General features: G+C 48.7%; 1 protein-coding gene and 1 pseudogene across 1 annotated transcript in view; both read right to left on the reverse strand.

Moving 5' to 3' along the window:
• Nucleotides 1-593: 593 nt before the first annotated feature.
• TEKT5 (tektin 5) overlaps nt 594-13,705 on the reverse strand; it is a 68,968-nt gene continuing 55,856 nt past the window's right edge. Inside the window, exons 6-7 of the mRNA XM_035266907.3 lie at nt 11,639-11,793; nt 594-907 (exon numbers count right to left, since the gene is read on the reverse strand). Coding sequence (XP_035122798.2) covers nt 691-907; nt 11,639-11,793 — 372 coding nt within the window. The 3' untranslated portion in view covers nt 594-690. The remainder of the gene's footprint in view (nt 908-11,638; nt 11,794-13,705) is intronic.
• LOC128929236 (large ribosomal subunit protein uL13 pseudogene) lies at nt 923-11,620 on the reverse strand (annotated as a pseudogene).

Consider the following 13,705-nt stretch of genomic DNA (forward strand, 5'->3'; position numbering starts at 1 on the left):
ATTTTTGTTTTTGTTTTTCTCTGCCCCACACTGCTGACAATCTCCTGCACCTAGGACTGCCCTCGTTCAATAGATGAGGACCACAGGTTATAAGCCTCTTCGAGGCCACACAGCTCCTAAGCGACAGAGCTGGGCTCTAGATCTTGAGCTGCCATGACTAATCTTAAAACACCCTCATCTACACTGTGCTCCTAAGATGACAAACAGGTAACAGAGAAAAAGAGAGGGAGAAAGAAAGAAAGAAATGCAGAAAGGGCCGGGCGTGGTGGCTCACGCCTATAATCCCAGCACTTTGGGAGGCTGAGGTGGGTGGATCACGAGGTCAAGAGATCGAGACCGTCCTGGCCAACAAGGTGAAACCCTGTCTCTACTAAAAATACAAAAATTAGCTGGGCATGGTGGTGCGCGCCTGTAGTCCCAGCTACTCAGGAGGCTGAGGCAGGAGAACTGCTTGAACCCAGGAGGCGGAGGTTGCGGTGAGCGGAGATCATGCCATTGCACTCCAGCCTGGGTAACAAGAGTGAAACTCCGTCTCAAAAAAAAACAAAAAACAAAGAAATTCAGAGAACAAACAGATAGAAAAAGAGAGAAAGTTTGCCCCTTCCAAACAAAATACCATTTTATTTTGTTTCTCCACCTTTTCCAATTTTATGCCAGCATGGAGTGAGGCGCCAAGGGCAGGGGTGGTGCTCAGGTGTGGCCCACCAGGCGTGGGGTGCAGGGGAAAGTCTTACGCATGCCCATGCACTTCTCCTTGTCAATGCAGAGGGTGTTGGCCTTGATGGCGAGCTCATGCTCCAGCCGGCACTTGGTCATGACCAGTAGCTGCAGTGTGTCCTGTGTCTCCCGCAGCCGCAGCTTGAGGGTCTGCAGGGTATCATCGATGGTGAACACCTCATTCACCAGCCTGCAGTGAGGGCAGAGGAGAAGCTATGGTTATTCGTTTATTTATTTTGTTTATTTATTTATTTTTTATACAGAGTCTAGCTCTGTTGCCAGGCTGGAGTATTGTGGTGCAATCTCAGCTCATTGCAACCTCCATCTCCCAGGTTCACAATTCTCCTGCCTCAGCCTCCTGAGTAGCTGGGATTACAGGCACACGCCACCACACCCAGCTAATTTTTGTATTTTTAGTACAGATGGGATTTCACCATGTTGCCCAAGATGGTCTTGATCTCCTGACCTCATGATCCACCCACCTCGGCCTCCCAAAGTGTAGGATTACAGGCATGAGCCACTCCGCCTGACCTTTTTTTTGTTTAAAAGTAATTGATTTGATTCTGATTATAAAATACAGGTCAGGAGCATGGGCAATGCCTGTAACCCCTTGGTTATGTATCTTTCCCGTCTATGCTTCTATAAATACCCTTTGTACAATAGCAAGCTCACACTGTCCCCAATGGCTTGCATATTCTAACAGCTGCAGAGTATAGTATATGACCAGGTGGAAAGTTAAACAGACTCACCACTCACAAGGAAGGGCCCCTCCAACTTGTCTTCCGGCTCCCTTTTGCTAATAGTAACTGGTTGCTCTTCCTACTGATCACAGATAAATTATACCTACAGAATTCTCCGAGTGCTTTCAAGTAACCTCAGAAAGCAGTGACGAAGACCCTTTCCTTGCTCCCAGCTTCCTATGTCCCAGGCTGCCTGTGGCACCTCAACGCTGCTGCCTGCCCCTGGGTCCCGCACGTTCCTGATGATGGAGGAAGGGCAGGTCAGGCCAAGCATGAGGAAGTAAGAGTCTTTACTGGGCTCAGACCAGAGTCGGTGGGTCTTGAGGACCTCTGTGTATTTGTCGGTTTTCTTCTCCACGTCCTTCTCGGCCTGTTTCCATAGCCTCATGAGCTGTTTTTTCTTCTGGTCGTGGATCTTGGCTTTCTCCTTCCTCTTCTCCTCCAGGGTGGCTGTCACTGCCTGGAACTTCCGGCCAATCTCCTGAGCCAGGCGTCCCAGATAGGCCAACTTCCTTGTAGGCTTCAGTCACACGACCATGAGGGCAGTGGGAACCGCCATCTGCTTTTTCTTGTCGTAGGGCGGTGGGACGCCGTCAAACACCCCGAGGTGGTCCAGGGTGGCCCAGCCTCGACGGGTCTTGTGGGGCAGCACGCCTTGCACCGTCCGCCGGAAGATGCGGCTGGGGACCTCAGGAAGAGTTGGTGTTCATCCGCTTGTGGAGGAAAGCCAGCACTTCAACTTGTTTTTATAGAAATTGCCAGAAATATTGAGGCCCTCACAGCATAAGACCACTGCCTTCCAGCCCAGGAGTGCCTGCTTAGCCACGATGTCTACAGGCGGCCCAGGAGACGGCCGCGGCCGTGGAGCACCAGGACCCGCACCTCTGTCATCTTCGGCAGTCACCTGGGAAAGCTGTTTATTATTGTTTGAGACAGTCTCGCTCTGTCACCCAGACTGGAATGCAGTGGCATGATCTCAGCTCACTTCAGCCTCTGCCTCAGCCTCCTGAGTAGCTAGTATTACAGGCACACACCACAATGTTCAACTAATTTTTGTATTTTTTTGTTTTTTTTTTTGAGACGGAGTTTCGCTCCTTACCCAGGCTGGAGTGCAATGGCGCGACCTCGGCTCACCACAACCTCCACCTCCTGGGTTCAAGCAATTCTCCTGCCTCAGCCTCCCGAGTAGCTGGGATTACAGACACACACCACCATGCCCAGCTAATTTTTTGTATTTTTAGTAGAGACGGGGTTTCACCATGTTGATCAGGATAGTCTCGATCTCTTGACCTCGTGATCCACCTGCCTCGGCCTCCCAAAGTGCTGGAATTACAGGCGTGAGCCACCATGCCCGGCTAATTTTTGTATTTTTTTAGTACAGGCGGGCTTTCACCAAATTGGTGAGGCTGGTCTTGAACTCCTGACCTCAAGGAGTTCACCTGCCTTGACCTCCCAAAATGCTGGGATTATAAGCCTGAGTCACTGTGCCCAACCTGACACAGGTTATTCAGCTGTTCAAGTTAGATGCACTCACTGTGTACTGGGAACTGTGCCTGGCACTGAGAGACAGGCAAGGCTTAGCCCTCCAGGAGAAGGTAGAGGCAGAACAGGTAGACAAGGAAATACATGAGACAGCTGTCAAGGATAATGTACACAAAGTAAGAAATAAGGATGATAGAACAGGACAGGAAACCAATCTGGAGATTCCTCCGTGAGTTTGACATAGACTTACTATCCAGTCCAGCAGTTCTGCTCCTGGGTGTACACCCAAAAGAATGAAAAACAGGTGTTCAAACCAAAATGTGTACATCAGTGTTCACAGCAGCCCCATTCACAATAGCCAAAAGGTGGCAGCAGCTCAAATGTCCATGGATGGATGAGTGGATAAGCACAATGTAATCAAGCCACAAAATGGAATATTATTCAGCTATAATAAAAAAGAATGAAATACTAATACCTATTAGTGACAACATGGATGAACCTTGAAAACCATTATGCCGGGCCAGGCACGGTGGCTCACGCCTGTAATCCCAGCACTTTGGGACGCTGAGGTAGATGGATCACGAGGTCAGGAGTTCGAGACCAGCCTGGCCAACATGGTGAAACCATGTCTCTACTAAAAATACAAAAATTAGCTGGGCATGGCAGCGGTTGCCTATAGTGCTTGCTACTTGGGAGGTTAAGGCAGGACAATCACTTGAACCCAGGAGATGGAGGTTGCAGTGAACCAAGACTATGCCATTGTGCTCCAGCCTGGGCAACAGAGCAAGACTCCATCTCAAAAACAAAACAACAAAAAAACATTATGCTAAACAAAGGAAGCCAGACACACACACAAAAAAAAAACAAAAATTGCATGATTATATTCACATGAAACATCCAGAATACAGGCGAGGCGAAGTGGCTCTTGCCTCTAATCCCAGCACTTTGGGAGGCTGAGGAGGGTATATCATCTGAGGTTGGGAGTTCGAGACCAGCCTGACAAACATGGAGAAACCCTGTCTCTACTAAAAATACAAAAAATTAGCCAGGTGTGGTGGTACATGCCTGTAATCCCAGCTACTTGGGAGGCTGAGGCAGGAGAATCGCTTGAACCCAGGAGGCAGAGGTTGCAGTGAGCCAAGGTCACACCATTGCACTCCAGCCTGGGCAACAAGAGCAAAACTCCATCTCCAAAAATATATATATATATATATTAAAAGAAACATCCAGAATAGGCAAAGTCATACAGATCAAAAGTTACTGGTGACTTCCATGGGTCAGGGGGTGCAGAGAATGTAGAAGATTGCTTAATGGATACGGGTTTCCTTTTGGGGGGAGACCCTTAATCCTCTTAGGGTTCTAAGAGCCCTTCCCCCTAGACTTCTACAGTGTATTTCAATGGAAGTAAAGGCTGGCAGACCAGGGCGCCACCCTTAATCGCACTCCTGCAGATCACGGGCATGGTGTGGAGGAATCTTTCTGGAAGGCATTGTTTTTATTTAAACACTATCACACCCCCACCTAAGTCACATACCCCACACCTGCTTCATGGATCAAGACCCTTTCACGTGTAATTTCTGGAGTTGTAAGCCTTTAAAAGGGCAGGGATTTTCTTTGTTAGGGGAGCTCTGCTGTTAGGCAACTATGCTGTGGTCGCTGTTCCTGGCCGAATAAATCACCCCTTCCTTCCCAGTTCGGTGTTCAAGAGGTTTGTTTTGCGGCCTTTCCTGCTACAATAGAACTAGAGAGTGGTGAGGGTTGCATAACAGCGTGAATGTCCTAAATGTCACTGACGGTAAATTTTGTGCTACTCCTACTTTATCACACTTTTTTTTTAATAGACACAATAACAGGGCTAGCTTTGTCTCCTTTACTGTCCAGGGCACTGTCCCCAGCTGCTGAGTCAGTTTTGGCTGCTAAAGGCCCACAGATCCGCACTTGTCCAGAGAATTACGTTGCTTCGCCAATCACAGCTACCTCACCTGGGAAGAGAGTCCCTGCCGGTGGCCACAGACAATGGCTGGCTGACTCAGGTACAAAGGGTCTCAGGTGCAGACATCTGCGTGATGCAATTCACGGTCTGGAGCCCCTTGGAGAGTCAGCTAAGCTGGGCTGCCCCGTACTACTTCCCCACACCTCTCCTTCTGAGGCTTTGCTTTTCTAGAACTTTCTGAGGACTTTTTTTCTTTTTTCTTTTTGAGACAGAGTCTCACTCTGTCTAGGCCAGAGTGCCGTGGTGCAGTCATAGCTCACTGCAGCCTCAACTTCCTCAGCTCAAGCGTTCCTCCAGCCTCAGCCTCCCAAGTAGCTGGGACTAGAGGTGGTCAAAACTGCACTCGGCTAAGTTTATTTTTTGTGTAGAGATGAGGTTTCACCATGTTTCCCAGGAGGCCTTGAACTCCTGGGTTCAAGCAATCTGCCTAAGCCAGCCTCCCAAAATGCTGAGATTACATGTGTGAGCCACTGCACCTGGCCGATTTTAATTTTTTTTTTTTTTTTTTTTAGACAAGGTCTCCCTCTGTCACCCAGGCTGGAGTGCAGTGGTGCCATCATAGCATACTGCAACCTCAAACCTCTGGGTTCAAGAGATCCTCCTGTCTCAGCCTCCTGCACAGCTGAGGCTACAAGCATGCACCACCACACCTGGCTATTCAAAAAAAAAAAATTTATAGGGATGGGGTTTCTTCTTTTTTGCCTCCAGGTTAGTCTCAAACTCTTGGACTCAAGTGACCCTCCTCCCTCAGCCTCCCAGGCGAGGACTTGGAGCAGAGAAGAAAGATCAGACTGAGCTGGACATGCGAAAACCAAGAGAGAAAGTACACTGCAGCAGTGCCATGGAGCAGAACTTTCTGTGAAGATGGAAATGGTCTATATCTGCACCATCCAATATGGTACCCACCAGCCCCATGAGGCTAATGAATACTTGAATGTGGCCATGCAATTGAGACGTTAAATTTTTAATTGTATTACTTTAAAATTTAAATTTTGGCTGGGTGAAAATTACTCACACTTGTAATCCCAGAACTTTGGGAGGCTGAGGTGGGTAAATCACTTGAGGTCAGGGGTTTCAGACCAGCCCAGCCGACATGGCAAATGCCGTCTCTACTAAAAATAAAAAAAGTTAGCCGAGTGTTGTGCACACCTGTAATCTCAGCTACTTGGGGGACTGAGGCACAAGAATCGCTTGAACCCATGAGGCAGAGGTTGCAGTGAGCCCAGATCATGCCTCTGCACTCCATCCTGGGTGACAGAGCAAGACTGTCTCAAAACAAATAAATGAATAAATAAGGCCGGGCACGATGGCTCACATCTATAATCCCAGCACTTTGGAAGGCTGAGGCGGGTGGATCACAAGGTCAAGAGATCGAGACCATCCTGGTCAACATGGTGAAACCCCGTCTCTACTAAAAATACAAAAATTAGCTGTGCATGGTGGTGTATGCCTGTAATCCCAGCTACTTGGGAGGGTGAGGCAGGAGATTTGCTTGAACCCAGAAGGCGGAAGTTGTGGTGAGCCGAGATCGTGCCATTGCACTCCAGTCTGGGTAACAACAGTAAAACTCCATCTCAAAAAAAAAAAATAGAACAAATAAATAAATCAGCCAGGAACAGTGGCTCATGCCTGTAATTGCAGCACTTTGGGAGGCTGAGGCAGGGGAATCACTTGAGGTCAGGAGTTCAAGACCAGCCTGGCCAACATGACAAAACCATGTCTCTACAAAATTTAGCCAGGCATGGTAGCACATGCATATAATCCCAGCTACTAGGGAGACTGACGCAGGAGAATGGCTTGAACCAGGGAGGTGCAGGGTGCAGTGAGCCAAGATTACGCCAGTGCACTCTAGCCTAGGTGACAGAGATTCTGTCTCAAAAATAAATAAAATAAATAAATACATTTAATGAATTTAGTTTTAGATTATTTAAATAGCCACACATGGCTACTGAGTTGGACACTGAGTGCATTTTTAAAGAGAAAAGTCACTGGCATGGTGGCTCATGCCTGTAATCCCAGCACTTTGGGAGGCTGAGGCAGAGAGATCACTTGAGGTCAGGAGTTCGAGACCAACCTAGCCAACATGGTGAAACCCCATCTCTACTAAAACAAAAAACACAAAATTAGCCAGAAGTGGTGGCAAGTGCCTGTAATCCCATCTACTCAGGAGGCTGAGGCATGAAAATTGCCTGAACCAGGGAGGCAGAGGTTGCAGTGGGCCAAGATTGCACCACTGCACTCCAGCCTGGGCAATAGAGAAAAATTCAGTCTCAAAAAAAAAAAAACAGAAAAGCACATGCAAAATTAAGGGGCTCAGGTTTGTTCTCAGAGCCATGGGAAGCAATGGGGTGGGGGTAGGGAGTTTGAAACAAGAGAATGACATGCTGATTCAAGTTTCGGGATAACCTCTAGGCTGCTGTGTAAGATGAGATTGGAGGGGGGCAAGAGTAGAGGCAGGAGAAAGGTTAGGAGGTTACTATGGTATGGCACGGAGCAGATTGGACGGTGTTCCCCCGGAAGATATGTTCAGGTCCTAACCCCTGGTGCCTGTGATGCCGGTAGGAAGTAAGGTCTTTGCAGGTGTAATAAAGTTAAGGATCTTCAAACAAGTTCATCCTGGAGTTAGGGTGACGCCTAAATGCAATGACTGATCTTAGAAGGAGAGGGAGGTTTGAGACAACGGAGACAGGCAGGGGCGAAAGCCATGTTTTGATGGAGGCAGAGATGGGAGCAATGTGGCTACAAGCTGAGGGATACCAAGGACTGTTGACAGCCCCCAGAGCTGGGAGAGGGACAAGGAACAGCCTCTCTCAGAGCCTCCGGGAAGAGCAACCTTGATTTGTGACTTCTAGCCTCCAAAGCTGTAAGGGAATAAACTTGTGTTGTCTGTACCCCCCCAGTTTAGAGTAATTTGTGATAGGAGCCCTAGAAAATGAAGGCAGTAGGTGGACTGTGACAGTGGCTGGGTTGTGGGACTGTGCTGCAGGTCCCACCTCTGGGGAGAAGAGACAATGAAATTGTGCTCAGGACTGGAGGACATGAAGCTGGGCAAACTTCCCCATGGTAAACCTGGGCTAGAGGGAAGCAAAGAGAAGTGACAGAAGCAGCGTGGAAACTTCTACCAGCACTGTCCGATAGAACTTTCTAGACCAAGGGAGATGTTCTGTGCTATGCTGTCTGATACGGTAGACCCTAGCCACATGTGGATACTGAGCACTTGAAATGTGGTCAGTGTGAATAAGGAATTGAGATTTTAACTGTATTTAATTTTGGTTAAAATTCAATTTTTTTTTTTTTTTGGCAAGGTGTTGCTCTGTTGCCCAGGCTGGAGTACAGTGGCACGATTATAGCTTGTTGCAGCCTCCAACTTCTATGCCTAAGCAATCCCCCTGCTTCAGCCTCCGGAGTAGCTTGGACTACAGACACATGCCTGGTCTATTTTTATATTTTTTGTAGAGATGGGGTCTTGCTATGTTTTCTAGGCTTGTCTCGAACTCCTGGCCTCATGCAATCCTCCACCTCAGCCTCCCAAAAGCTTGGGTTACAGGCATGAACTGCCCCACCCAGCCTTTAAAGTTCAATTTTAAATGGACTTTCTTTCTGGGGGATGGGTATGGATGGGACCCCAGTGATTGGAGTAGGTCAGAAGAAAAGAGACCACTTGTAGAGGAAAAGGAAAAAGATGGCCCAAAGGCAGGAATGGAGGGGATGGGGGCACGGACAATCATGCACAAATGGGACAATTTAGCCACGGGAGAAGAAAGACAGCCTGAGTCTTTTGATCTCAGTTCCCAAGATAGCCATGCACACAAACCAAAACACAACATGCACAGATGCAGACACACACACAGCCCAGCTCCTGAACCAAACATGCGCCGCCCCCTTGCCCTCTGTCTGTCCTCCTTAGTGGTATGACTGTCAAACAGAAAGGCAGAGAGCTTGCCCCAAAGCAGTAAGTCCTCCAGGACATCTGGCAACTCCCCCCAGAAGCCCCTATTTTGTAGAAGTCCCCCGGGGGACTGGGCACAGTGGCTCATGCCTGTAATCCCAGCACTTTGGGAGGCTGAGGCAGGTTGATCACTTAAGGTCAGGAGTTCAAGACCAGCCTGGCCAACATAGTGAAACCCTGTCTCTACTAAAAAATACAAAAATTAGCCATGCATGGTGGTGCGCGCCTGTAATCCCAGCTACCTGGGAGGCTGAGGCAGAATTGCTTGAACCCAGGAGGCATAGCTTAAGTGAGCCGAGATCACGCCATTGCACTCCAGCCTAGGCAACAGAGTGAGACTCCAAAAAAAAAAAAAAAAAAAGAAGAAGTCCCATGGGGGAGGCAAAGGGATCACCCCAGGAGGTGCTGGGGCTCAGCCTGAGCATCTAAGAAGTAGAGGCAGGTGGAAGACAGATCAGCAGAGACCAGCCCCCACTCTCCTGCACCCAGGACCTAGACCCATCCAGCCCACTTCCAGGGCTGAAGACCTTACAAGCCAGCAGCAGGTCTGTTGGGTGTTGCTGTTGCCCAGGGTGGAGTGCAATGGTGCAATCATAGCTCACTGCAGCCTCCAACTCCTGGGCTTAAGCAATCCTTCCACCTCTGCCTCCCACATAGCTGGGAGTATAGGCACATGCCACCATGCCTGGCTAATTTTGTATTTTTTGTAGAGATGGGATCTTGCTGTGTTGTCCAGGCTGGTCTCAAACTCCTGGCCTCAAGTGATTCTCCTGCCTCATCCTCCCAAAGTGGTGGGAAACCGCGGGTCCTCAAGTTCAAAGCCTCGGATCACTTTGCCTGCCCCTCCACCCCCACCCCAACACATACCCTGCTTTTTCCATTTCCTAAATGGTTATCTAGGTGGTAACTGAGGCTGTGCAAAACTCATCACTTGGGAATCACCCAGTACTTTTTCTTGATTATCTGTCTCCTTCTCCTGACTCCTATCTCTTTTCTTGACATCTCTCCACTTCTAGGAGTGAGGTCTACACACCAGGATGTAGGGAGCAGCGTCCATCGCTACACCAAGACCCGCACTCCCTGCCCAGTGAAGCCCTGGCTTTAATGCTGTGTGACTGGGACAGCTTTTTCACCGTCTCTGGACCTCAATTTATCTTCCCATTTGACAAAAGTAGGAATAATTGACTCCCCAACTCCCCTAGGAGTAAGGCTAAAGGGGAAAGAACTCAAAATAAGCTCAAGGGATTGCAGTTAGACATCAGGGTGAACTTCCCTTTCTATAAGCTAGTGCTTAAATAATGTGCCCAAGGAAGCCTGAGGATAATCCTTTCCATCTTCTTCTCTTGGGGGTATCAACTCAGTGTCTTGTTGAAAGAGAAGTACTGCTATGAAACCAGGTGAGCACAGCCCTGGGCACAGTGAATGCAGAATAAGGTTTATGGAGTAAATGAGCTGCTGAAATGGGGCCAAACTCACACTCCTCCCACTCCACCAGAAGCCCTGTTAGTGCCCATGGGAGGAAGTTCCAAGGATGACCCTCAATGATCCCCACCTCTTGGTAGCATACCCTTGAGTGTGGGCTGGACCTAGTGATGTGCTTCTAAAGAAAAGTATGCAGAAAGAGTGATGGGCTGTCACTTCCATGGTTAGGTTATGAAAGACTGTGACATCCTTGCTGCCAGTACCGTCATTGTCCTTCTGGCTTGCATGCTTTGTTGGAGCAAGCCGCCATGCTGGAGAGACCCACAGGGCAAGGAAGTGAGGCTGGCTGCCAGACAACAGCCCGCAAAGAACTGACTGCTGCCAACAACCATGAAAGTGAGCTTGGATGTGGAACCTTCCCCAGTCTAGCCTCGTGATAAGACCACAGCCCCAGCCAACACCTTGACTGCAACCTGTGGAAGACCCTAACACATGGAACCTAGCAAGGAACCTAGCCCAATTCCTAACCCACAGAAATTGAGGAAACAGATATGGTTCTTTCAAGTCACGACCTCTTGGGGTAATTTATTACACAGCAATAGACAACTAAGATAATGCTTCTAGCATGGGGGAACGGAATGGTCAAGTGGTTTTCCCCAAGCCAGACAGGACATTTATGGGAAATAATCCTCATGTCTAATGACTTGTTCCCTCTTGGCCTGGCCATCATCCTATTATTATCCATGCCCTTCTGCCCCCTACAAACCTCCTTTCTGGGCTGGCATGAGCTTTTCACCCCATTTCCTCTGAGAAAGCCCTTTGTCTATAGATGCCAGCCTTTTTAGCACAGCAGGATGGGTGGGATCCATCAGTGAGGAGCTCATGAGGCTCTTCCAGGGCTTCATGGTGAGAACTTTACAAAGAGGGAGATGGGAAATGAGTGAGGAATGAGCCATGTGCCTCTTTCATGGGAGCCTGGAGAGAGAAGGTGAAGCCACCGCCCAGGAGGCTACCATCTCTTTGGCTTTCAAGGGAAAACAGGAAGGTTTCTAGAGCACAACAGAGTTACAAAACCACCCCTCGTTTAGGCAGGTGAGAAAACCACAGCGCACAAGGTGGGGCTCCCAGTGAAGAGGAAGCCATGCCGTGGTTCAGCCCGAGCTGCATCTCAGAACTCTACCCACACCCTGCAGTCTGTTGAGTTGTGGCACTGGATGTCCTAATTGTCTGTGGGTCCATTTATCAGACCCAGTGCACCTCGGAGCTCCAGAGACCCCCCTCCCGCTTCCTGGATTCCCAGGGGTTCTCCTACCTCCTCTGGCCTCCCTCACTTACTTGAACTGCGGGGTGTCCCTGCACAGCTCCATGTTGGGGCGCCAGGTCCGACACTCCAGCCTTGTCTGGGCCACCTTCAGCGGGCCCTCTTTGGCCATGATGGACCTTTCCAGCAGCATGATGGTGTTCTCAGCCTGGAAGATCTCCTGCAGTGTCTGTGGGGAACACACAGCAGTCACCACCCACCAGGCCCTCCTGACCTCCTCTGGCTGGGGGCCTGGATGGGGCTCAAGTCAACTAGGTCAGCCTCCAGCTAGACACTTAAGATAGCCCTTCCCCGGCCTTGAGCACCTGTGGGGAAGGGAGCTCACCCTTCCTAAGAAACCCTGAGAAGCTGCTTCAGGCACGACTAGTCACCAGGGCACTGTGGATGTGGAAGATGGCCCAGTACCATGGTAGTTTTTGTTCTGAATCTCCAAAAGCCATTAGAGTTGCCAGTCAGTATTCAGTAGGAAGAAAGCAAAGGAAGGGAGTGACGAAGAGGGAGAGAAGGAAGAAGGCAGGCCTTTCAGATTAACAGAGACTGTTCACAACAGGAGCCAGTCTTTAAGCCAGCTTCACTTCATTTGTATATAAGAATACATACATATGTATTCAAACAGATCCAGAGTTTACCTTCTTAGTAAGTACCTTCTTGGTTTTTTTTTTTTGTTTTTTTTTTTGAGGAGTCTTGCTCTGTCGCCCAGGTGCCCAGACTGGAGTGCAGTGGCACGATCTCGACTCACTGCAACCTCTGCCTCCCAGGTTCAAGTGATTCTCCTGCCTCAGCCTCCCAAGTAGCTGGGATTACGGGCATGTGCCACCACACCCAGCTAATTTTTTGTATTTTTAGTAGAGACGTAGTTTCACCATGTTAGCCAGGATGGTCTCTATCTCCTGACCTTGTGTGATCCACCCACCTCGGCCTCCCAAAGTGCTGGGATTACAGGCATGAACCACCGTGCCCGGCCAATAATTACCTTCTTAATTACTAAGAAGGTAAATTCTGGATCTGTATGTATTTTCCATTATTCTTATTATTAAGTACTTTGACATGGAGTCTTTCTCTGTCACCCAGGCTGGAGTGCAGTGGCATGATCTTGGCTAACTGCAAACTCTGCCTCCCAGGTTCAAGTGATTCTCCTGCCTCAGCCTCCCAAGTAGGTGGAATTACAGGTACTTGGTACCTTGCCTGGCAGATTTTTGTATTTTTAGTAGAGATGGGGTTTCACCATGTTGGCCAGGTTGGTCTCAAACTCCTGACCTCAAGTAATCTACTTGCCTCAGCCTCCCAAAGTGCTGGAATTATAGGCGTGAGCCACTACACCCAGCCCATTTTCTTTTTTTTAAACAAATCCAGAGTTTACCCTCTTAGTGACTAGATCAGTGAATAAAGAAGAAAGAAGGTGGTGGGGTGCCTTCTAGCCACCTGTTGATGGACATGTAGGTTGTTTCCACTTTGGGGCTATTACAATTAAGAGCTGCTATGAGCATTTGTATTCAAGTCTTTGGGCAGGTATATACTTTCATTTCTTTTGGGTAAATGCCTAAGGGTGGAATAGCTGGATCAAAGGATGGTTGATGTTTCACATTTTAAGAAACTGTCAAAGTTTTGCTCCCAGTTTCCAGTTTTCATTCCCACCAGCAGTATTCAAGAGTGCCAGTTGCTCCACACCTTCATCAGCACTTAGTGTGGTCAGTCTTTTTAATTTCAGCCATTCTTGTGGATATGAAATGGTATACTGTGGTTTTAATTTGCATTGTGCTTATCTCTTTGAAAAGTAGGTCTTCAGAGAAGCATGTGGATTAGCCCAGGAGGTACAGGTGGGCAGAGAGGGGGTGGAAGCTGAGGGGTGAGAATCACAGATGATATTAACCAGAAGAGGCTCCTATCCCCACACTCCTCCTATGGTCTACAAGCACCAGCCACTGAGGTGTTAGAGCCAAGAGGGGCCTGGTATTTCCAAGAGAAAGGAAAATATCACTTCTGATATCTCCCAATACATTTAGGTGATTATCAGCAGGCCCTAGAAGCCCCCAAACTCCCCCAGACCCCACCATGTTTGGAGTTGGGCATTAATATAACAT

This window comes from Callithrix jacchus, chromosome 12 (assembly GCF_049354715.1).
Source record: "Callithrix jacchus isolate 240 chromosome 12, calJac240_pri, whole genome shotgun sequence".
Lineage (NCBI taxonomy): Eukaryota > Metazoa > Chordata > Mammalia > Primates > Cebidae > Callithrix > Callithrix jacchus.